This window comes from Globicephala melas, chromosome 1, assembly GCF_963455315.2.
Source record: "Globicephala melas chromosome 1, mGloMel1.2, whole genome shotgun sequence".
In the NCBI taxonomy this organism is placed as follows: domain Eukaryota; kingdom Metazoa; phylum Chordata; class Mammalia; order Artiodactyla; family Delphinidae; genus Globicephala; species Globicephala melas.
This window is the reverse complement of record NC_083314.1, coordinates 67447956-67474112: the sequence shown is the minus strand read 5'-3', so window position 1 is coordinate 67474112 and position 26157 is coordinate 67447956. Positions and strand designations below refer to the sequence as shown.

The 26157-nt window shown below is 45.3% G+C and overlaps 1 protein-coding gene across 2 annotated transcripts in view; it reads right to left on the bottom strand.

Moving 5' to 3' along the window:
- Nucleotides 1–26157, bottom strand: part of RXRG (retinoid X receptor gamma) — a 103057-nt gene that overhangs the window by 938 nt on the left and 75962 nt on the right. For both annotated transcript variants that reach the window (XM_060286201.1, XM_030848243.2), the window contains exons 3-9: nucleotides 18180–18324; nucleotides 15833–16012; nucleotides 9864–10024; nucleotides 9618–9747; nucleotides 8186–8318; nucleotides 6913–7004; nucleotides 5541–5646 (exon numbers count right to left, since the gene is read on the bottom strand). In XM_060286201.1, the coding sequence (XP_060142184.1) occupies nucleotides 5541–5646; nucleotides 6913–7004; nucleotides 8186–8318; nucleotides 9618–9747; nucleotides 9864–10024; nucleotides 15833–16012; nucleotides 18180–18324 (947 nt within the window). The remainder of the gene's footprint in view (nucleotides 1–5540; nucleotides 5647–6912; nucleotides 7005–8185; nucleotides 8319–9617; nucleotides 9748–9863; nucleotides 10025–15832; nucleotides 16013–18179; nucleotides 18325–26157) is intronic.

Here is a 26157-nt window from a genome sequence, read left to right as displayed (position 1 = left end):
TTTTTTAAATTTTTTGAAAATTTTTATTGAAATATAGTTGATTTACAATGTTGTGTTAGTTTCAGGTGTATAGCAAAGTGACTCCTATATATATATATATATATATATATATATATATATATATATGCTTTTTTAGATCCTTTTCCATTATAGGTTATTACAAGATATTGAATATAGTTCCCTGTGCTATATAGTGGTCCTTGTTGGTTGTATATTTTATATATAGTAGTGTGTATATTTGAATCCCAAACTTCTAATTTATCCCTCCGCCCCCTTTCACCTTTGGTAACCATAATTTCTTTTCTATGTCTGTGAGTCTATTTCTGTTTTGTAAATAAGTTCATTTATATCAATTTTTTAGATTCCACATATAATCAGTGTCATATATTTGTCTTTCTCTGTCTGATTTACTTCACTTAGTATGATAATCTCTAGCCACTATGGAGACTAGTACGCAGGTTCCTTAAAAAACTAAAAGTAGAGCTACCATACGATCCAGCAATCCCACTCCTGGGCGTATATCTGGAGGAAATTCTAATTCAAAAAGATTCATGCACCCCAGTGTTCACTGCAGCACTGTTTACAATAGCCAGGTCATGGAAGCAACCTAAATGTCCATCAGCAGACGAATGGATAAAAAACATGTGGGGAGGTTTCCCTGGTGGTGCACTGGTTGAGAGTCTGCCTGCCGATGCAGGGGACATGGGTTCGTGCCCCGGTCCGGGAAGATCCCACATGCCGTGGAGCGGCTGGGCCCGTGAGCCATGGCCCCTGAGCCTGCGCGTGCAGAGCCTGTGCTCCGCAACAGGAGAGGCCACAACCATGAGAGGCCCGCGTACCACAAAAAAAAAAAAAAAAAGATGTGGAGGGTGTGTGTATACACACACACACACACACACTGGAATATTACTCAACCATAAACAATAATGAAATAATGCCATTTGCAGCAACATGGACGTGCTTACCTTTCAGTTAGGAAGGGAGAGAGACAGAAAATAGTAGCCTTCACCCCTGAGGGGCCCCCAGTCTGTAGAGATAATACACACACCCATGCATACACACACACTCACATATGCCTCCCACACATGTGCACACACACACCCTCACCACTCTCACACATACACACACTTGTGCACACACATTCACTCACACTCTTATACACCCTCACACACATGAGCTTGCACATATTCACACATGTAAAAGTATACACACACATTCTCCTCCATTCTCACCTGCCCTCACACACTGGTACACCCACACACACAAATGCATGTGTACACACACACACACACACACACACACACACACACCCCTATAATTAAGGACCTTAGTTGTAAGGCTCACCAAAGGGAAAGAGACTAGTGTGTGAAGGAATTAGCCTCACACATACAGGGCCCTTTTCAGGCTCCTCAATCTGCCACATTTCCAACATGCTTCTGTGGTCTCTCTTCATCTCTCAAAATTCTTTTTGCCAATGAAGCTTATTTTTAATGTTATTACTGATAATGACTGGAAATCAAATAACTCTACTCACAATTTCCAATAAAAAGTACAGGAATCGAAATCTTGTTAGTCACGGTGGCCTTAAATCAGCAACCTCCAGTTGGGCCGGATCTTCACTGGACGTCACAACATTATTTCACGAGAAGTTTTCAAATTGGAGTTTTAATACTCCTCGAAAATGCGTCTAGGTCTATATGCATGCCGAAAGGAGTTTTAAGGAAATGTGGCAATATAAGAAGAACAGAGTGGCACCACCTAAAAAGGTAAGAATTACCTCCCTACATGGAAAAATTAAAGGTCTATACCAAGGCCAACACACACCTTCAAAACATTTGATTAGAAAGCCTCTGAGTGGGACTTCCCTGGCGGTCCAGTGGTTAGGGTTGTGCGTTTTCACTGCAGGGAGCACAGGTTTGATCCCTGGTCAGGGAACTAAGATCCCACAGGCCTCTCGATGTGGCAAAAAAAAAAAAAAGGAAGCCTCTGAGTGCATCTGAATGGTATCACCGTTAGATAAGAACAAGGAGGCTGAGCTCCTGGTCAAGGCTCTGCCACGAAAGAGGTTTCTGTAATTAGGCAAAGAAAACGGCTTCTTTATAAAGTGTGAAGTTAGGCTGACATTAGCTCTGAAAATGTATTTTTTTTACTCTAAAAATGCCAAAGTTTTACAATGTGTAAAATGCTAACCATTCTAGACACAGACTATTATATATAGTATGGATAAACAACAAGGGCCTACCGTATAGCACAGGAAACTATATTCAACACCCTGTGATAAACTATAAAAAAAAGAATATGAAAAAGAATGTATATATATAGATATATAACAATCACTGTGCTTCACAGCAGAAATGGACACATTGTAAATCAACTATACTTCAATAAAATAATTTTTTAAAAAATGTTAACCACAAGACTGCTGTCTTTGCTGTCTGTCCCAGGTTTGGGAGCTAAGATCAGGATGTAGAAATAAACACACCCCCTAATAGCCACAGCCACAGGGTCGCATTCCTCGCTCACATGTTTGGCAACAAGGGGCACTCACAGCCTTTGAAGGCATCTGCTGTGTGAGAGAAAGAAGGTTCCTGCAAACTCCGCCCCCTCCTGAGTTTTGATGTCTGCTTCTGGCTAGAGGAAGCAGAACTCGCCCCTGTGAGGTGTACTTCTGAAAAGTCTCCACGGAGTGGCAGCCCTCCACCACCAAGAAAACGGCCTTGACAGGGCTTGTGTGCCACCAGGGACCCCTTCAACCACTTTCTGCAAACCAGAGGTGACCAGCCTTCGGCACACTTGCCCACCTGGTTGAGCCAAGTGACATCCCTGATGGACCTGCTCAGCATCCGGGTGGTCACCCACTGTCCAGGCTGTACTGGATGCACCCAAGGGACATGCAGGGACCCAGTCCCTGCACTCCCTCCCTGAACGCCCAGGCCCTGCCCTGGGCCAGGCAACAAGTGTTGGCATCTCTGCCTAGTGCCTGGGGGCCGCCCAGGCCCCTGGCTGTCCCCTTCCTGGGAAAACAGGCAAGTTCCAGAGTTTTTAAAGTGTTATTCATTAGAAACAATCTAAATGTCAACCACAGAACGATGACTAGATACCTTAGGATACACCCATCCTGTGAAATATTACAGACTCATTGAAAATAAGAATTTTATACTTTTCAATATCTGATAAAATGTCTAAAATAGCTAATGGAGCAAAATAATACGCCAAACCATATGATTTCAGATCTGTAAATATACATTTCTATGTATACATACATTGATACACAAAGCTGCTAGAAAAAAATATACCTCCCAAATTTACAATCAGTTTATATTACCCTATTTATTTAAAAACATTTTCCTTATTTCCTACCAAAGCATGCTTGGCTTTTATAATAAGATAGAAAAGAGTTCTGGTTTTTTTTTTTTTTTTTTTTTTTTGCGGTACGCGGGCCTCTCACTGTTGCAGCCTCTCCCGTGGCGGAGCACAGGCTCCGGATGCGCAGGCTCAGCGGCCATGGCTCACAGGCTCAGCCGCTCCGCGGTATGTGGGATCTTCCCGGACCGGGGCGCGAACCCGTGTCCCCTGCATCGGCAGGCAGACTCTCAACCACTGCACCACCAGGGAAGCCCTAGGAGTTTTGTTTTTTAAAGAGGTAAACAGTACTACCTAGAGTCAAGTCCAGGAAAAGGATGAATGTGAGCCTTCCTAGTCCTAATGCCCTGCACACGATATGTGCACACAGACACAGACACAGACACAGACACACACACACACACACACACACACACACACACACACACACGAGTAACGCTGCCTTACAGCTGGGAGATTCAGTGGATGTCATCCAGCACAGGGCTTTCAGTCAGCTCTCACTGGCCAGAAGCTGAGCTGATGCTGGCAGCCAGGCCCTGCTGGTTGGGTAGGGCTCTTTCAACCTCACCCACTTCAGATGTAGGAGAGACTGCCAGGTGCCTATCAAAATCCATTCTTCCCTTCTTCCTTGGCATCCAGCTGCACACATTCTCCAGTCTCCTTCTTGGCTAGCTGGTCCATGTGACCAAGTTTTAGCCAATGGAAGTGAGTAAAGGGAGGGGGTACCCTTTCCAGATCAATGTGTTGCCCATATAGCCTCACCTCTGCGCTCCCTCTCCTCTTTCCCTTCCACCATCAGCATCCAAAACACAATGAGAGGGCTTCCCTGGTGACACAGTGGTTGAGAGTCCGCCTGCCAATGCAGGGGTTCGTGCCCCAGTCCGGGAAGATCCCACATGCCGCGGAGCGGCTGGGCCCGTGAGCCATGGCCGCTGAGCCTGCGCGTCCGGAGCCTGTGCTCCGCAGCGGGAGAGGCCACAGCAGTGAGAGGCCCGCGTACCGCAAAAAAAAAAAAAAAAACAAAAAAAACACAATGAGACTCGGTGACATGGTGGAACCCCAGGAAGGAAGGAGCCTGGGTCCCCGAGCGATGGTGTGGAAGAAAGTCACCACACTAGACTGATTACCCATCCAGGACTGATTTGCGAGGAAGAAATAAACTTGTGTTCAACCATTGACATTTGGGAAGTCTGTTGTCACAGCTTAGTCTCCATAAGACACAAGGCCTGCACATTTATTGTATTAACTGGCTGGACCCCACTCACACAGATGCATTCATGGCCTGTGATAAGAAATGAGCTCAGCCTCTTCCGGGCAACTGAGAGATAGTGGCTTATGACCCAGGAAAAATGGGCTAATGGAAATTAGACTCCACAGACGAATAAAAGTCATCAGTGAGAACTGGGAGCATAGGTAATTAATCCTAAACACAAACTCATGCCTTTAAAGAAGTTTTTTTCAAGTTTCATTTCCCATTTTCTGTGAGGTTTGAGGATCATATTCTCTCTTTTTAACTAGAGTTAGTGGAGGAGGAAAATTTTATTCAGCTGTACCTGGGGGAAACATTTGGGAAAAGAACTTTTTTAACCACTCAGGAATACGGGTAGATGGCCTCAGAGATCCTCTGACCGATATCTTCCTTTTCAGACAAGAAGCCCAGACCCAGGACCTTGCCAGAGGCGACAGACGGCACCCTCGGGGCCAGCGGTCACCTCTCCTGGCTACCAAAGCCCGTACCTTTTACTGCAGGGGGGCTTCCATGAAGGCAAAGCAGAAAGCAATGCAGTCACACTGAAAAGCACAAGCTCTTCGAAATCAGACAAACGTGGGTTCCCAACCTGCCCCACCGTGCACCAGCTCTGTGACTCTGGGCAAGTTTCCTTTCTGAGCCTTGGGGCCTCTTTAGAAATTGGAGCTAAGGATTCCCACCATCGTTCGTTCACTGGGGTGTTCATTCAACATTTAAAGATGAATACTAATTGTTAGGCTCTGATGCCAAAGTGGTGAACAGTGGGTGAACAAGACGGGCGAGACCTCCGGTTTCACGGAGCCAGTGTCTGAGTAGCTTTGAGACGGTTGTGAAAAAATCTAGACAGTGCCTGCTGCATGTCGCCATTCATTAATGTCAGATCAGAAGGGTTGCTGCAGTTGTTACCATTCTTCCAGGACTCCCTCACCTGCCTGGTTGTTCCGGGTACTTCTGCTTGGTGTAGGCCTCGAGGGTGGCATAAACCTTCTCTCGCAGAGTCTCCACCTCAGAGGGGTTGGACAGACCCTTGGCATCTGAAAAAGACAGTTGATTCAACCTCTCCTTACACACCTCTGCGGGACACCCTTCTACAGAGTCTGTCCCCATTCACACAGGCCACGTCCTGCAGAGTTACGAGAGACACGCTGGATGGGGGACACTGTGAAATACACAAAGCCAGCCCTTTGTGCCCTCACACCTCCTTCCTGTGCCCAATCTACCCAATAAACTCTTGGAGCAAAGGTACGCACGGCTGACTGCAAGGAGGAGAGTTTTCTTTTATCCGGGCCATTCTAGGAATACTACCTTCACACATTTATTGAGTGCTTACTGTGTGCTAAGCATGGACTGAATAAAGAGATGGGGTACAAAAACCGGACAGACCCACATCCTGTATCAAGTAACAGACCACCTAATTCAGGAGATGAAGCATGTGCATCAATTACTATGCAATTCTGAATACTCATCTTTCTTGACCCACAGCAGCATCTGAAGAAGCTGATCTCTTCCTCCTTCTTGAAATGCTTTTCCTCCCTGGGCCCCCCAGGACACTACTCTTTGGTTCTTCCCTGTCTCACTCACTGCCCCCTCTCAGGCTTCTTTGCTGGCTCGTCCTTCTCTCTGCAACCTCTAAATAACATCATGCCCCAGGGCTTAGCCCTCAGCCCTCTGCTCTGCAATGCCTCTACTTTTCTCTCGGTCTCAGAGCCTTGCATGCCAGGTCTAGGCTGATAGCTCTCAAATGTACATCTCCGGTCCTGCCTCTTCTCTGAACTCCAGACTCACATAAACAATTGCTTCCGGGAGAGCCACTCTTGGACATTTACTATCCATCTCAGATTCTCATGTCCAAAGTCCTGATTCCTAGCCACCCACCCTTTGAACCGCCATTTCAGTAAATGAAACCTCTGTTTTTCCAAGTGTTCAAGAAAACAAAATGAAAAATTCTAAGAATTATATTTAATACCTCTCTTTCTGTCACACCCTATCAGCAAATCCCATTGGCTCTGTCTAAAAATATATGTAGAACCCGACCACTTTTTACCGCCTTCTTTGCTACTACCCTAACCCTCTGGCATCTCTCGTCCTCCCCACTTGCCCCCAAACATGCACACTCCACGTCCATTTGAGACCCTTTTCAAGATGGCTCGAGGAGCAGAGGCCATGAAGAGTTGACTCCTTGTCCTCCCCAGGATAGGTCTCCTGGCCCTCCCTTATCTGTCTCTGCTGAGCTAGAAGACTAGAGAACATCAGAGCACTGGGGGCCGACAATGGAGGAGAGCTAAGCACGACGCACTCACCTGGGTTAAAGAGCACGATGGCTCGTAGGCACCCCAGCTCCGACTTATCCATCTGCATGTCTTTCATTTTGGAGACCAGCTCAGTCAGAACTCTGTTCACAGGAAACAATGGCAGGTGACGAGAAAATCATGAATACCAGGCCAAGGGCTGATAAAATGAATGCAACCAATATTTATTGTGTACCCACCCCATTTTCCAGTAGATGCGCCAGGTACTAGGGGCACAGAGATGAATAAGATACAGTCCCTGATCTCAAAGAGCTCACAGTTTCATTAAAGAAACAGACACAGAAGCAATACGTAGCAGCAACACAAAGCCAATAACTGGCATGATCAAAGTCCCAGGGAACACCGAGGATGAGGCAGTGAACACAGAGAGGGAGCTGGAAAGGCAGCCTAGAGGATTTGGGAATTGGCAGAAATGCAACGGGCAAAGCAGGGTGAGGGCATCGCATGTCTGGAAGAACACCGCAAAGGACGGCGTTCCGTGACAGGGCAGAAATTTCTAGACACCATCAAGAGGGCTGAGTCAACTGAAGACCATGATAGTCTCCATGTGGAACATGTTGTGGGAAAAGGCAGGGAAGGAGTAGGGACATCTTAGATGGACATGCGCATGGCCCTGGAAGACCATTTATGGTGGGGTTCGGAAGGGACCACAGGGCCCTGGCATTGGACAGAGAGACTATTTTCAATCTTACTCTTCCTTTCCCAGTTCTCCGTCCTTTCACCCGCCCATTCATCTCTCATCTCTTTAAATCACCTGGCTTAATTTTCCTTTAGAACCATTTAAGGCACAGAACCCCAGACTCAGGCTGTTGCTCTTATAGCAGGATTCCCCCAGAGAGCCTGATGCAGAGACCAGCAAAAACCTCAGCTCATCTTTCCCAGATTCCTAAAGTCAGATCCTAAACCCTCATTCCCATCCAGGCCCCCTTGGATAAGCAGTTCAAACTCCCCACTCCCACCTTACTAGGTAATGTCAACAATACAGTCTCTTCCCTGGAAACCTTTAGGGATAATAGGGTCTTTCATCTGCCAGCAACTCTGTTGGCCTCTGACTGACCCCATCTCCTTGGATAACCGTTTCTTTTAATCCCTTTCTCATTCCCCAGGTTTATGTTTTCATGTGCTGAATGGTCTCTGCTTCCAGCCAGTACAGCTGATTGGGCTGTCCATCCTACATCCCAGCACGACCCACAGGTACACACACACACATGCACACATGTGTACACACACACACATACAAGCGCCGGAAATAGAATAGAGCCACCTGTCAAAGATGGAGCCAACCCCAGCACTGTGGGCACTGCTCCGGTGGACGTGTAAACCCGTGGCCAGAAGGATGCCATCCTGCACAGAAACGGAGCGGTGGGAAAAGGAGGCGATCAGCAATTCATTCCACCCTGCAAGAATAAGAAGGAGGCCTTGAGGGAAACCTGACCACACCCTTGCTTCATTGATAATCACCCAAGGCATGTACTGTTATCCTTTGGAATAAAAGCAGAACCAGAAATCCAGGGAGGTCAAAAACTAGTTCCAGACGACACCACTAATTAGTGAGGGAACAAAGGGTAAGACTGGGGTCCCCTGACTCGTGGGTCTGCTCCTCCCCCACAGTCTCTCCAATGCAGCGCAGAATGGCAGCTTGAGGGCAAGGACTCTTTTTTTCCCTCCAGTCCATCAACAAATATGCATTGAACACTTAACGGTAACGGTCACTGTGTTAGCTGCCATGGTAGATAAAGCGAGTATACCCTGCAGTGTCTGCCCCCAGGACATGACAAGCTGGTTTTACTTCTTAGGCGTTGTTTAGTAGCACCCAGCACGGCATGTAGCTTTCCATCGACACTCAGGGATCGCTCATTATCTAATAGGGATGAAATAAGTGGACTGGCTCCCCAGGCTCAGCGAATCTTCATGAAATGTCCCTGCTGGCTCCATGACAAAGAGGAGATTTGGCCTGTGTCAACTGCACAGTGTCCCAGAAATGGGAGGCTAGAGAGATGATAGCATGTAGAATCTTAAAATAGGAAGGGACCCTGGAATCTTTCTAGTAAAAGCCTGAGCAAAAATCTTTGGCTTCCCCTATTTCACCTGTGAAATGGGAATATCTCTATTTTCCAATTTCATAATAGTTAATGAGGCACAGCTTCAGATTGTCTTGAATAACAATTGTTTAACTGTCTTTGAAGATTAAATGCAAATTATAAAGGCTGCATAAAATTTGCATGGAAAAAGAGCCTTTCTTGGTCACTAAAAGGATTCTAGGAAGCAGTTTAAGAGAACCAATGGACAGAAAAATCTCATTAAATAGAAAATTCTCACCTTCTTGTAAACCTGCCTTGTTTTTTTAATTATGTGTGTGTTTAAAAGTTATTTTTCTCTGATAATAAAATGCATGTAGAAACTAATAAAAATTTCATTAAGTATAAAAGAGAAAATTTAAATATTAAAAAAAAGAAAAAGAGTCTTACTCCTCCATTAACAGTGTTTCATTTGGAAATGAAAGTTTTGGGGGCGGGCCATCCAAATTTCAGAGCTTACCAATAATATAAAAAAGAACAACCTCGGATAGGGTTATCCTGTCTCAGCAAGGTGCACAGCTTGGATGGGTTACGGCTCCATCAGGTCACTTGTTTTAGGATCCCAAGGGTAATTTCAAAATGGCAACCCAAGAAGAAAGGAGCCCTGGTATCCCTTACCTGCCCGGAGCAGAATGACCTGGTCCTCCAAGGTGAGGTCAGAGAAGTGGGGAATACGCTTGGCCCATTCAACGAGAGTAAAGAGCTGCTTGTCAGCAGCATGGCATATGTTGGTGACAGGGTCATTTGTCTAAAAAAGGAACAAAGTACTCTGAACGGACAGGTTCTAGGACTCAAACATACTCCTTCCCCATCTCCAGCCCCCTCCAAGAAATAGGATATGGATGGAGATCTAAGACCACCTACCGAATTCTCCATGTTCATGTCACCGTAGGATTCTGTCTTTGGTTCAACAGCAAGTTCAGCCTCCAGAATCCTCTCCACGGGCATATCTTCATGGCCGCTACTGGCACATTCTGCCTCACTCTCAGCCCGCTCCCGGCTTCTCTGCCTTTCTTCTTGCACAGCTGGCAGGGACAAGGACGTGCAGACGTTACCATATGCCCAGGACAACTGTGGGAAGGTTAATTACATCCCTAAGCCTCATTTTCCTCCTCTGTAAAATGGGCATCATGGTGGCAATGAATCAGAGATGCTGTCATGTTAACAGATGAAACCAAGAAAGCAGAGCTGAGCTGTTTTCTTATGCCTGTGCCAAACTATGGGTTTTTTCAGTCCATAGTCTTTCCAGTTCATTATGGTGACCACTCTAAATGTGCCTTTTAAGCTTTAATAACCTCCAATTCTGCCCTTTCTTTTAATGAGCCACTGTCTCCTTGCATGCTGTCTCCCCTATCCTTCCTCCACCTGCTATCTCTAATAAACCGGGAGCATGCAGTAGTTAGGTAACGAGCACATTACTCTAAAAATTCCCTCTGTCAGATCCTGCGCATCATTCTTGGCATTCACGTCCCATTAGGTCTGCCCCTAGTGCACCGGCCTGAACACAGCATCACCTGATCTGACTTGTCAGGGAAGATCTTCAGGGAGCCATGTGGGTATTTAGTAAGTGAAAGGGTGGAATAATGTCACCTAGATGACATTTCAGAATCAGCAGCTGATTTGGGGGGTGGGGAAGGGTACACAGGCAAAGGTGGAGGCTAGAATTTTCTCAGATTCCCCAAGTTTAGGGTTTTCATCAAAGAACCCTCTGGGTCTATACATTAGAATGTCAGGCAGACCCCTTTCCCAATTCTGTGCTCTTCACTGGGAGAACAGTCTCTATGGGGTTAGTTTCCATCCTCTCGAAAGCTTCAGTTTCCATCTTCTTATTCCCAGTAGCGATAAGCAGAATTCAGTATTGGCACACATTTTCTAAATCCCAAGAATCGAGAAAATTATCCTCTAAGCAGTGGCCCAGAGGGACCTCGGTGACAGCTATTCCACGAGCAACTTCTACGTCTCATCTCCTCTCCTTTCCTCCCCTTTGTCCACTTTCCAAGGCTCCTCCTACTCTCTGAGCCACAAGGCTGGGGAATGAACTGGGACTGGATGCTGGACATCTAGTTTGTCACGCAAGTGATATTATTGATCTCTCAAAGTAGGTCAGAGAAGGGTCTGACAGCACAAATCTGGCTGATACATCACTGTCTCTAATAGAGACACACCAAGAAACCTCAAGATGAGAATGATATTCAGGGGTTGAGAGGGAGGGAGGGTAGGAAGGAAGGAGTAAAGGAAGAAAGGAAAGAGAGATTAAAGCAGGAGAGTAAGAAAAAGAAGAAATGGACGAGAAAAAGAGCAGAGAGGACAAAATACGAGAAGAGCAAAAATCATGTACCTTGGAGTCAAAGAAATCTTTTTCAAAATGGGCCCGACCGCTTCCTAGATAGGAACGTCGGACATGGTACTCAGCTTACAAAGCCTCAGTTTCCTTATATGTACAGTGGGGATTATAGTACTTACCTGAGATTGTTTGATGAAGATTAAACGAAACAATTATTTTAAAGTTTTTTGAAAAGTAGCATTTCCCCTCCCCTTGGCCTCTCTTGACACTCTCGGGCTCTGCTCTGGTCCTCTCTCTATCCCTGCTGTTGGCCTCTTCCTCCCTCTCCCTGTTTCTCTTTTCCCCTCATCCTTTCTTTCTGTCCATTTGGTTAGCCTTCATTCACTGACAACATACAGAAACTCTCATATGTGTTTTTATCATCAGTTGGATTTGCTGGTTAAAGTTGAATGCTTCTTGTATTAATTTTTTTTAAAGGTAGGTTAATGGGCATCTATTTGTCTTGATTTGAAAAGATGGGGGAAAGCAAACCAAATTCCTCTTGTGGCCCTCAATTGATTTCTTCTACAGATTTGTAGAGGAAAATAACCTTCACGCTCCAAAGAAAATAATCTTGGCTTCAGGGAATTAGATTCTAATTCCAATTTTGCAATTCACTGAGTGATCCTTTGCTATTCAGTTCTCCTTTTTGTGACATAAATCTTACTGTCGTCAATGAGGAGTCATGTATCTGTTGTTGAAGCAAATCTTCTATGGCGCATTTTGAGCTACAGCTACTCAGTACATCAGGGTACGTTGAGGGGCCAGTGGGACCTAAAACAGGATTTTCCATTAGTCCAACATACATTTATTGTGATGTATTAAAATAGCCAAAATGTATGGAGCCCTTTCTCTGTGTCAGAATTATGCCCAACACTTTTCATAATTAACGCCCACAAGAACCCTCTGAAATGCTATGAACCACAGAGAAGTTAGGTAACCTGCCTGAGGTCACAGAGCTAGGAAGTGGTGAAGCCAGCATGTAGACCCAGGCTGGCTGCCTCCTGAGCTTACCCCTGACTCCAAGGCTCTGGGCTGGTTGGATTAATAGACCCACAGGAATGTCAAGTGCCGACCACAAATTGCCTCAAAAATAATCCATTCTCTTACTACCCAAACCACATTATATGATCCAAAATTATGGAAATAGACTTCCCCAGAACCCCTGAGGATCGTTTGGTGGCCTGGAAGTCAGAGGGTCCCAGTGATACACCCACTCTGCCATTAGCTTGCCATGTAAGCTTAGGCAAGACCCCTAGCCTCTCAGAACCTCTGCTTCTTCTTTCAGGAAATGACTGTGTTACATCAGACACTCCAGCTTTATGTCCACTCCAGCTTCACCATTATGTACCCTGGTTTTAGGCAGGTGAATTCTGAGCCCACCCCAATTTCATCTCTCTCTGTCTGTCCAACTCTCTAGGAATGTAAATTCCATAGTATCACTCAGTTATCTGTTCCAGGATTTTATTAGTCTTGTCCTCAAGAAAGTGCCTGAACTGAGCCCCAAATTCTGTAAATGAAGGCCAGAAATGATAGTGGAGAAGGAAAGGCTGTCCAGTAACTTTTTAAAAGTAACCCTCGATATAGTGAGATGAGGAACTGATTCGTTTTTTGCCTTCTCTTTGTCAGGGCGAATAGTATCAATTCCTTTAGCAATTTCTCAGAGAGCCCCTTTCCCCTTCCTAATCTTTATTCCTCAGCTTTTCATCATTCCTGTTGCTCCACATTATTTGTTTTTTTTAATGCAGGAACCAAAACTGGACCCTACTTGCTATGAAAGAATCATAAATAATACTAGTTTTAAAAGAAGCACTGCCCATGCTCTTACAATCCACATGTCCCTGTTTGACTTAAAATAAAGAACCACGCTTCCCATCATTTGCTCTGTGAACCACTCTGACCCTAATTGAGCCAGAAATATTCAGGTTGAGTGGGTTTTTTTGTTTTGTTTTGTTTTGGTTTTTTTTGCGGTACGCGGCCTCTCACTCTTGTGGCCTCTCCCGTTGCGGAGTGCACGCTCCGGACGCGCAGGCTCAGTGGCCGTGGCTCACGGGCGCAGCCGCTGCGCGGCATGTGGGATCCTCCCGGACTGGAGCATGAACTCGTGTCCCCTGCATCGGCAGGCAGACTCTCAACCACTGCGCCACCAGGGAAGCCCTCAGGTTGAGTTTTGAGAATCAGAATTAGACTGTGAGGCAGGAGAATCGAGTACAAGTGATTTGCAATCTGCAGCAATCATGCTCTATGCTGATGAGAGACACACTTTGGGGGCATTAATTTTATGTTTTGACTATCAGAGTGGTGGAAGCTACAAAGAGTATCAATTCTATCCCAGTGAAGAGGAGACAGTCTCTACCAGCTGATTTTTCACATCACATGCTCCAGTCTAGAAAATTGTTGACCCCTCTACAGCAAGTATGACACAAGCATGAAGTAGTCACTCAAGTCATACTTGATGAATGAATGACTGAGTGAATGAATCCTTTTTAGAAGCTCCTGCATTACTAAAACTTATGATTCCGATATTTAGTTTAAATCACTCATCCATTCTCTCAACAGTTTTTTCTTAAATGTCTACTATGTGCTAGTCACTGGTGATATAGCCTTGGGGGGACAAAAGGCAGGAAAAATATCCCTGCGTTCTTGGAGACAGACAGCAGACAAAAGTTTAAAGTACGTTAGATAGTGGTAAGTGCTGTGGGAAAGAGACTGGGAAGTATGAGGGTGTTTGGGGCAATCTGAGACAGTGTAGTCAGGCAAAGCTTTATCAAGAAGTTGACAATCAGGTAAAGGTACGAAGGAGGAGAAGTGAGTCATGCAGGTACCTGGGAAGAGGGCAGTCCAAGCAGACAGAACAGTAAGTGCAAAGGCCCTAAAGTGAGAGCACCCCTGATGGCCCAGCAAAGACACTAGGAAGGCTGGAGCAGAGAGACATGGGGCAGCCAGACTATGTATGACCTTGAAGTCATGACCAGAATTTTGCCTTTCTTTTCTGAGTAAGAAGGGAAGGCATCAGAGGGTTTTGGTGAAGGAAAGGCTTCACCTGACCCACTTGTTCAAAGCCTTACTCAGGTTGCTTTGATAAGGAGAGACCGAAGGAAGATAAAGACGGAAGCAGAGAAACTTCTCAGGAGGCTATTTGTATTATTACTAAAAAGAGTGGTGGCTTGGTGATAACAGTAAAAATAGTAGACATGGAAAGATTCTGAACATCTTTTGAGAAAGAGAGAAGATTTCCTCACCCATTGAATGTGGTGTATGAAAGAAAAAGAGGTGTCCAATGGCTTTTGGTCTGAGCAACTGAAAAATGGCTATTTCCTAAAATGGGGAGGACCGTGTGATGAACAGGTTAGGAGGACAGATTTGGGGGTCTGTCAATTTGAGATTCTGATCTGGGAGTAAGCGGTCCTAGTCTCTGTTCATCACCTACCTTGGGGACCTTGGAAAACTCACTCCATCAGTCCAAGCCTGTTTCCTTGGCTGTACAATGGTTAGGGTTATTAAGTTATTCTCAAGGGCCACCTCCATCTCAAACATGCTAGGAATATCATTTTTTTTTTCCTTCTTGGTAGCATTCTCTCTTAGAAGGGGCTCAAACTTTTTCTTCATTGGTCCTTTTAGTCAGCCTCCCCCCTCCTCACAGAAAAGAAGTTCTTCAAGAATAAGAAGCCACCTGGGAGTGGCTAAACGCCTTGTTCCCATTTCCTAGAGAGAGAGGCAGGACCTCCTTTCTCTGAAATCTATTAAGATTCACCATTTACACCCTGTACTTGCTTGAGTTCACCAGCTAATTAACTGCCCAATTCAGGTTATTTGTATTACTTAACAGAAAGACTTTTTGATCTGTACATAAACACAAAGCACTTTCAGATTTTTTTTTTTCTACAGCAACCCAGCTCACCCACACCGTAAGTTTGAAAGATGTAACATTTAAAAACGCGTGATGACGATCTCTCTGAATGAGAAGGCAAAGTCTGATTATTGGTAATGCCAATAATCCCCAACGACTTTGGAATACACCAATCTCAGAGGATTTGTAGCAGACCAAGGTTATAAAAGCCCAGAGAGATTAATCAAACCAGCAAGCTTCCCCAGAGTGAGGATTAGAGGGGAGAAGTCAGCTCTGCCCAGAAGGTCAGACTGATGTCCCATTACAGGGCAGCATACAGCGACCCCGAGACCTCAGTTCTGATGCTGTCTGGCTATTGGAAGAGCAAGGGAGAGGGTCCAGTTTGGACCATCATCTGAGGTCCAGGAGAGGATAGGTGAACATGGAGGAGGAAGATGCTCTTGCTATCTTTGCTCGGGGGTACACACTTACCAGGGCAGGAAGCATTCAACTGAAATACCCGAGAAATCATGGTACCCAAAGTCATTCCCCGCTCCGCTTCAAACTTCTTCCACATAGTCCAGCCTAGCAGGACCCTTTCCTATGTCCTGCACTTGTTTCCATCATTTATATGCAAACTGCTCTCCCCCGAGTGGAGGGAGGGGTAGTGGGGAACCTCACCTTCCCTCTTCATGCCCATGACAAGGCACTTCTGATAGCGACAGTACTGGCAGCGGTTGCGCTGACGCTTGTCAATGAGGCAGTCTTTATTATCCCGACACGTGTAGATGAGGTCTTTCCTTATGGTTCTCTTGAAGAACCCTTTGCAGCCTTCACAACTGTACACACCGTAGTGCTTTCCTGGTCACAAGAAAAGGACATTCCATAAGTTATTCTTGTGTTTATTTGGGTCTTTCATGCAAAAGAACCCCTTGGCTCTCGCCTAGGAAACTGGCGCATCACCTAGGCAATGGGACAGAAAGCAAAGCAGGGAATGCAGGCTTGATGACAGGAACCAAACCAAGGCAGAGTAAATATGCCCTTCCTCGTGTCTACCCTCTGGAAGCGACTCTCTGGAGTCACCAATTCCAGAGAGCATTATTAGAAAAGTCCTGACCTAAGATCTTGCTTACATTTATTGAATAGGGCAACTCTTATGTTTAGTTAAGCAAAATGTTCTGCCTTCATTTAAGACATCAGTATACATAAGAAATAAAAATATTTATGCTTGTTACGTGTTATCTAGCAGGAAAAGAACCTCAGCTTCACACATATTTCCCCATAATTGAAGCCCAAGGACTTAGGAATCTCACTTAAAAGTATTATCCTCTATCATAAACTATGAACAAGAACCTGAGTTATAAATTTTTTATATACTACTGCCTATTGGAGGAATAAACTGGCTATGATCTTTATGGCATAATATGACATATAATCTTGAGATGTGACATAAAGATCTGATGGAAGGTAGTTTTGCTTGATCCAGAATAATCTGTTACATGTTTCATTGCCCTTATTACCTGTTCCATGCATCCAGTTTTCCAGGACTCCAGCCAGAGATGGCTAATTTGGTCAGGAGAGCCACCATACCCATGCCCACATAGGCATCAAGAATCAATCACCATACTCTTTCTAAGTAGAAATCTTCCCAATACTACACACCATGCAGCTATGCTCAATGGACTGGAATTGTGGGACTTGAAAAATATAATGAAATAGATCATTCAAAACATATTTATGTCTGATTCTTGAGTATGACATGTGATGCTGTTTAGTTATAGACCTGACATGACGTTCTAATTTGGTTGTATTTAGGCTGATATCGAAGTGAACTTGAAGTCCCTGAGAACTAGCCAGTGTAAATAACTGCATCCCAGGAGCTTACATTTCAGAGGAAGCCACTCTAAGATGCAATGGTGGCTAGAGATAGCCTGCTTGATGAAGTTTAGTCTGTGCCTAATCAGTTGACTACACTAATTTCCTGAACTCATAATAAATACAGGATTTATCTTGGGCTCAAAGAACCTAATGCTCTCAGCTCTGAAGTATTTGTCTTTAAGAAACATGGGACCAATTTGTCATTCCCGTGGTTCTTCCATATATGAAAGAACTGCCCAACTTTCAATTAAATCATAGCAGAAAAAACTCTCTATCAGCGGGGCTGGAATTAAGTTGCTATGGCAATGGTCAAGTCTGCATGATTTGGAAACAACTTTTTGAGAACAAGCAAACATCAGCTGTGTAGCTAAGTTCCAGGCACCTGGAACTTTCAGTGGAGTCACATTTTGCAGGGACTTTGGTGACCATAAAAAGATGAGAAAATATTGTCAGCCGTCATAGACAACTATAGAAAAGAATCTTCCTCATTCATCAAATCAGAGATTCAAAATTCATCAAAATTGTTGAGATGGGGAGTGGGGAGGCAGGAATGATGGAGAGGTAGGGAAACAAGTCAGGAAAGAAATAATTTGGGCAAAAATGGAAAAGGATCAAAGAAGATAAAATCAGTGAAAACACACTTATTTCCACCTATGGAAACATGTTAAAAATCTAGAATGTTGTAGAAGGAAATTCGCTAAAATATCAAAGGGTTTATTTTGTTAGGAACACTATAGATAGCTCTTTGTTTTCACTGGTACTTTTCTAGTTCTCCCACATTTCCTGTGTTGGGATATTATTTTTAGAATTATAAAAAAATATTTTTTTAAAAATTAAAGAGACTCTAGCTTGAGATACTTGCTCATTACGACAGCTTCTCTATCCCAGATACACACGCAACACAGTAACTCCAGGGAAGGGCTTTTGAAATGTTTTCTATAAATCTAATCTCACCACATGAAATTATGCTTTAAATTCATTAAGGCTGTGGTGACAGAAATTTACAGCCTGGGCCCCAAGCTGGACCATCCTCAAAGACCCTTTTTCTCTCGTTGGGTACAAAGGAGCCAAGTGGGCAATGGAAGAGGTGTCTTCTCTGGTATCCCCATTGCATGGGGCACTTGGGAGGAGTGTCTGCTTCTGTACATACCTGAGGATCTGTCCCCACAGATGGCACAGATGTGTTTAACCAGAGATCCAGGGCTAGTGGATGGGTAGTTCATGTTTCCAATGCCAGGAAGCCCTGGTAAGGGTTTGATGTCCTCTGAAATGCTGACACTGTTGACCACATTTAGCTGCGAGAGAAAAAAATACAATAAAACACAGAGCCAGGGTAAACCCAATCCCTGAGGCAGAAAGCAATAAGGCCATCCTTGAGGGAAAAAAAGTGGGTTCTATTTCGAGAAGTAGTTTCCAAGTACAGAGTATCTAAAATTGCCTATGAGGGATGTGAATTTAAGGGAGAAAAAGAGTAGCATAGAGGAACGAAGTCATTTCTAAATGCCAAAACCTAAACCGAAAATCACAACACATCTACATCAGAGCTCTCAGCTTTTACTCATTTTACTCATGTTTTATTTGAGCTAGAAATCCACACTGAACAGCACACTTAGGACAAGTCCTCTGTGTATTTTTTAATTTTTTATTAACTACATCCTGCCTATTCAGCAGTATTCCAAGGGGAGCTATGGCCCTCAGGCAAAAGACTTAGACTAGGAGAGAACCAAGGAAAATATGCAAATCCATCCGTTTAGTGAACCAACAGTCATTCACAAGCACTCACCATGTCAGGCACTGTGCCAGGCTCTGGGATACAAAGGTAAATAAAATGCACACTCTTAAGACGTTCACAGTAACGTGGAAGAGACGATACGTGTAGTGGTCATCTCAACAAGCCTACCGAGGATGGTAAGCCAAATGCCCAAATCATTGCAATAGCACCAAAAATTAGGTTAAAAGTCCCGGATCATGTTCTTGAACTTGTCTCTAAGGAACAAATATCTTTCCATGAAAATATAAAATCTTTAGAGCCAGAGACCATCTGCCTTGTCTTCCGGGTGCCTGACGTGAACCCAGCATGTGGTAGGGAGTTGATAGAACTGAATGGCTGAATAAACGAACATGTGTGTATCCCTTTCTTCACCCCTTATCACAAGTTAACATTAACTCCTCACCGCCACCCCTTCCTTGTCTCCTGGTGCTCTTAGGGACATGACTGAGAAGCTGCCTCTACGTGTCTTGTATTCCTCAAAGAAAAGTTAAATAAATACAAGCCAGTTATCCAATCAGCAGTGTTTCTGTACCCATGGGTACAGGTCAATGTTCTAGGCACTGTGAAGGGAGATATGAAACGGAGGTCTGTGTGTCATTCCTCAAAAATGATGAAAATCTCACTGAGGAGTCGGAACGTGCCCCCAAACAAAGAACACTTCCAAGTAAGTTCAAACAAAAGTGGTGCTGAGTAAGTGGGAGTTAAGTGCCCGGTAGAGGCACCTGGTGAATATCTGGGGGTTTAAGGGAAGGTCCACTGGCTTCTGCATGGTCTATGTGACTTTTGCCTAACTGAAGTGACTGTAATTCCCAAACTGAACCAAGGGTAGGATTTTCTTCTCTATTCAAGGCCTTTGGGACAGAAGGAATGATCAATAAAAGCTAAAATACAACAGAGCCTGAGTTAGGTTCCTTCTAAATTTACTAGCTTTTCAATTCACTAAGCAAATATTTATTGAGCATAGGAGGTGGGCAAAGGCTCTGGGTTAAATGCTGCAAGGGATGCAAAAAAGAAAAGACAGCTTTCAAGGCCTTGCTTTGAAATCAAAGTCACCAGGAATTTTTAAAAATTCATTCATAGGAGGCATGAAAACACGTCCATGGTGAGAGAATTCTCCCTCCTCTTCCTCTTTCTCCTCCCCCCTCCCCCTGCTCCCTCCTTTTTATACAAGGCTAAGGCAAGACTTCTAAGTCTTATATTCAGTATTTTGTTTTGTTTTGGTGTAATACAGTGGTACTCAACCCCAGATGTACACCTGGGAGCTTTGGAAAAAATTAATTCCAGAGCCCCACATGCAAAAGTGGCCTGAGGGCCAGTATGGGCTAGGAATTCTGAGTGCCTCAAGGAAATAGTTATTAGCACTTAGTTCCACCCCATGAAAGAGATGACCCCCAAAAAAAGAGCCCTCTAGCTAACCATGACTTTGTCTGCAAATCCTCAGATGGATAAGAAAGGTCATGGGAATAAGGAGGAGGACACCGTCACCTCGGGCTCAGGAGGCCCTCACCCACCTTCCTCTCCCACTCCCATCTCCAACAGGACCAGATCCACCACCTCCAGCCCACAGCAATCACAGAACAGTAATTATTGTTCTTGCTACTGTAGGTGCTACCGTCCAAGGAAAGTTTGCTCAGCGCTAATTAGCTATTTTAATCCTTACGACAACCCTATGAGGTTTTCCTATTTTTCAGATGAGGAAATTCAGCTGTAAAGTGGTTTATTCTTAAGTTCATTCAGAAATCCTGGGATACAAAAAGGAAGAAGACACAGGCACTAACTCAAGAAACTGACCATTCCTGAGATTAAAAGCTGGTTGGGATAATTTAAGAAAGCAAGTGAGATTAGGGAAGATGTCCTGAAGGAAGGAGCATTTGAGCTGGGACTTGACAGCTTTAAAAAACGGGGAGCACAGGGAGATCAGCATGGTGCTTTGTGACCACCTAGCGGGATGGGATGGGGAGGGAGGGAGGGAGAGGCAAGAGGGAGGGGATATGGGGATATATGTATACGTATAGCTGATTCACTTTGTTATAAAGCAGAAACTAACACACCATTGTAAAGCAATTATACTCCAATAAAGATGTTAAAAAAGTTAAAAAACGGGTAGGATTTGGATGGGCCAGTGATGGACAAAAAGTTTTGACCAACAAAGGCCTGAAGGGAAGCCCAGGTATTTGTGTCCGGTGGATGGATGGGAGACAAGGCTGGAAGGTGGGCTGTACTTGATTGCCTGGCTAAGGAGAGTGGATCTAATCTGAGAGGCAATGAGGAGCCATGAGGTTTACAGCAGAGAAAAAAGGTCCTCAAAGTATGAGGCAGCAGCATGGGGAAAGACTGAAGGAGAGAGACACCAAGCCTATTGCCCCTGCCCAGGTACCATGTTAGGTGCCTTCCCAGATCTAACAGGTTGGAGCTGGAACCCCGGGCTCTTGGATCTCAGGTCATCATTCCTCCTTCCCCACATTGTCTGTCTTGTGTGGCAGGAGCTTCCCAGACCGCTCCTGCCCTGACTGCTTCCTGCCCCACCTCATTGGCAATGAGCACCCAGAGGAACCAACTTGCTTCTGGCCACTCTCTCCTGGAAGCCTCTCTCCGACACCCCCTCTCTTCCTGAGTTGGGCTGGCATTAGGAGGCAGTGGCTGGGACAGGTGAGTTGATGCCCTCATCTCCATCAGCCTCTTTGCTGGCTTGGGGTTTGCGTGGGATCTGAGCAATGGTAGATGAGATCGAAGGTGGCCCCCGGAGCTCAAACCCATTAGCTGCATGGTCCCCAGTGCTGCGGCCCCAGCTGTCTTGTTCCATTAGAAGCAGCTCTGCTGAAGTGAGCACTTTAGAGCTGGGATGTACCAGGCGGCCGGCTGCTCCTGAGAGGAACACACTTGGCTGGCCTGTCTTCCATTTGCAGTCCTCTCAGCCACGGACTGAATGCATCCTAGATGCCCTGGAGCCATCACAGAACATTGGGAGCCACATTTCTGAGCGGCTTTCAGCCCAAGTTATTCCACTCAAGGCAGATACGTGGCCAGACAAGCAGGCTGCAGGCAGGCGCACCTCTTCCAATGAGTGGTCTCCTTAGAGTGGCCTTTCTTTAACCGAGTGAGGGTCTTTGTCTAAAAGAGTACAGAGCCTGGACCTGCCACTTCCTTGCTGTGTGATCTTGACTGGGTGACTTCATTTAGAGAAGCTGTTTCCTCATCCACAGACTACAGCAGTGGTTTTTGAGCTCAGAGAGTGTGTATGGCGGGGGGTGGCAAGGTTGAGTAAGAAGGCTTCATATCTCCCACCTCTAGTTCACCAGACCTGTTTTTATTTGACATGTAATGGCTTCCAAACATACTTTCACTTGAAAGAAAGACTTTATGGCTTTTTAAAAAATCATTAAACAGATGATCTTTAAGGTCTGTTCTAGCTCTAACATTTGCAATTCTTATTATCAAAGTATTCTCTGTAAAAATGCAAGCATCTGAAAGGATAATAATTTGGTTATCAAGCACTACCTGGGCAGGAATTATCAGGGACAGAACCCAGGTCAGGCAGCTGGGTCAGGAGAGGAGAAAGAGGCGGGAGCCTTCCAAAGGTAGGGCCTGCTTCGGGGTCGAGCCAACAGATATCACACTTAACAAATGCAGCATTAAACACACACACAGACACACACACACACTCAGAAAAACGTGATCTAGATCATTCTGTCTGAAAGCTGCATAAATATCTTCTCAATTATATATTTGGTGTTTTGGGAAATTGTTCACTCCACTTAGATACTCCCCAGGGAAGGGACTGAGTCTTAAACATTTTTTAGATCTCCAGTGCTTAGTGCAATGAATGATCATTGAAATGAACTTCTCTAGAACCTTTCAACAACAAAGTACACATGCCTGAACCTATGATCACACAGTTGCATAATATATATCACCTAGGTGTATGATATAGCACCTAGGTATAATAATAATATTAATAACACCACCTTATTGCCATAGAGTATCATAAGTGCTTAAGCAGTGATTTTTCAAATCCACCTCTCCTTTGATATTCATAAAAAATCCCTGTAGGGTAATCAGGGCAAAATGTGTTACCCCACAATAGAGGAAAGGGAACTGAGATAAATATAAGTTAAAGTGGTTTGCAAAAGTTTACCCAGTTCCTGCCTCCAGAGTATCAGTTCATTTCTCTTTATTCCTCAAGACTGAAAATCCAACAAGAGTTAAAAAAAAAAAGAAGCTCAAACACCGGGAAGACAGAGCACAGAACGAGACACCCCCCCCCCCGCTGCCCCCACACTGAGCGCTTCCCTTCACCCTCAAATTGCACTTACCCTAGACCCAGGTCACACAAGGCACATGTTTCCCGGACAAGTCCCACTCAGCCTCAATCCTGGGCAAGAAAGGCAGGATGCATAGGAATCGTCTATCCAGAGTGTCCAGAGTCCAGCTCACCGTGGCTAACACTAAGAGCACTAGATATCATGTGTTATCTAGTTAATTGGGCAAAGTGTCACTGCCGTGTGGCTCCAGAACCCAAGCCCCAACGCCGCTCAGCTTCACCAGTGCTGGCAAGCTTAATATAGCTCCCAAAGCCAAACTTGGCCTTGGCCTCTGCACACAGCCCAGTTGGCCAGGACCAAAGCTTTCAGCTGACCTTTCAACCCCAATCCCTCTGTACAGACATATGGTCCAGGAATAGCGGCCCTGCCACTCACATGGCTGTGAAGCTGAATTTATTGGCCAGGTTTGGCTCAATTAGACTGGAGTGTGGTGGCTAAAAGCAGGCTTGGAGGGCCGGTGCCCTGCCCCTTCCCCACCCACAAGCCCTGACACTGGTCATTACCTCACCCTGTCTTATTTCTTCCTGATACAATGATTGCCATTTGAAACTACCTGGTGTATTCATTTCGTTTTTGTCTGTCTTGCCTGCTACAGTGTAATTGCCATGAAAGTACAGGCTTATTTAGTGCTTTGCCCCAGAACCTAGGGCGGTATCACATAGTGCCTGATACGGAGTAGATCCTGCTAAATAGTTATTTGAATGAATGTGAATGTCCTTTGCAAAATTTCACTTTTGTCCCAGAACTTCCACCTCTCTTTCTGTCTCTAACCTATTGACTTTGACCTGCCTTCCTGGCATCTGTTCACATGAATGAAAATGAATAAACCAATCTCTTCAAGTCCCACATTCTAAAGGGTATGGCATCAGCCGCTCTGCCGATGACAGTGGGTGAGGGTGGCATAGAGCCATGTCCCTCCCCACCACTGTCTGGTCCCCACTCATCCGAGTGGTTGACATCTGGAACACACAACCGGAAGTTCACAGGGCCCTTTCCTATGCTCCCTTCGGTTCTGCCCCTACACCTTCGACAGCACGTACAACGTGGCAATTTATCTGCGTGATGTGGCACATCCCCCACAAGACTCCTTGGGAGCACCGATTATTCATCTTTTAATCCTTGGCAGCCAACAGGAAGATCCTGGGGTCACTGGTTAAGTCAGAATACAAGACAGCAGTGGGCAAACGCAGCATCATAAAGATTGAGTGGGGATGTGGAGATCTGGGGCGTAACCCTGGCTCTGCTGTGACTGGTGGTGTGAGGTTGGACACATCACCTGAGCCCACTGAGCCTATGTGGGCTGAAGGACTTAGAACTAGTGGTTCTCAGCTGGGCAGGGGTGGGGCAGTTAGAATCCTCTGTGGGAGTTTTACAACCCACACAAGGGCCAAAATATGGGATAAGGGAGAAATGTGTACTCTGAAAAAGATCCTACAGGTGAGAGCCATTAGATTACAAATTGGGGTTCAAAGTGCTGGCCAAATGGGACCCACAGAAGTACTCTGCTTGGCCCGTGGAGTACTTAAAGTCTTTGAATTTGAACGGCTTCAGGGTATGAGGGCAGCTTTGTACAGACCGCACCAGGCTCATTCACCTACCTGTGTTACCTGCCTGGCCCCTGGCTCCTGCAATCCCTACACTAGATGATCGCTAAGGTCTTCTCCAGATTCTCTAATCCATAGATGAAAAAATTACTGAAGTCCTTACCGGCTGTAAAATTCTATGACTCCACATGGCTTTGCTTTCAGACTCTGAGCACATGAAATGTCTTGGAAGGCACTCTAGGGATAGTCTCTGAAGTTCTCTTTGTAGCAGTAAGAAATGCTAACACAGTGGGAGTCCTGCCTCTTCCTAGAACTACAAATTCAAAGGAGGCTACAGGACCTACTAATTCTGCTGCTAGATGTCTTGAGGGACCCTGGCCCAATAGTGAGATACCAGAACAGGGAGAGAGGAGAGTCTGGTAGATAAGATCATTGCTCCTAATTCTTCATATCCTTTGCATTGTGTCTTTGTAGTTCCTCCCAATGAAACAGGCACAAACTATTCCCCTGTCCCACCAATGTTGGAGTTGGTCACACAATTTTCTTAGGCCAATGGGATATTAATGGACATGATGTGAGCAGAGACTTCACTGTATTTTCCTGATTTGGTTTAGACTTTCGCATTCCTGGGAGATACCTTGAGAAAAGCATGCCCCAAGAAGCTGCCGCTTCTTTAGTCTGGGGCATGAGGAGCTGACCTGCACCCAGGCTGCAGCCTAGCCCAGCTCACCCACCATCTGAAACAGAGCCTTCCTAGCCAACACATAAACTTGTGAGTAAGAAAAAAACGTGTGTTTTTGTATACCGTGGCAATATGGGGATTGTTTGTCATGCAGCATCATTACAGCAATAACTGACCACTACAAGAAGGGAAGGTTGATAATCTCAGTGTGACATTGCTAGAAGGAAGTACACAGCATCTGGCCATCCTGTAGCTTCCTCAGAGCAACAATGTAGTATCTACCATGGATATACATCCTTGCCTCTCTTGTAGCAAAAGGCACTAGGAATTAAAGTGAGGGTTGTTTTTTTTCCCCCGAGTCTCCATAATCTTTACCTCTATCTCAGAGATAGCATGTAGGTAACACAGTCTGCCTGTTTGCCTATTTATCCGTGTGCCACATCTGCCTATTTGCCCTCTCAACCGTAAGCTCCTGGAGAGCAAAGACCACATCCTGATCATTTCGGTATCCCCTATAGCAGGGGTCCTCATCCGGTGGGGCCCCAGACTGGTACCGGTCCACTGCCTGTTAGGAACCTGGCCGCACAGCAGGAGGTGAGCGGTGGGCGAGTGAGTAAAGCTTCATCTGCCGCTCCCCACTGCTCCCATTACCGCTGAACCATCCCCCCGTTCCCCACCCCTCCCACCCCCCGATCCGTGTAAAAATTGTCTTCCACGAAACCTGTCCCTAGTGCCAAAAAGGTTGGGGACTGCTGCCCTATAGCATGTCATAGAGCACTGGGCACTTCACTGACTCGAAAAATACCCAG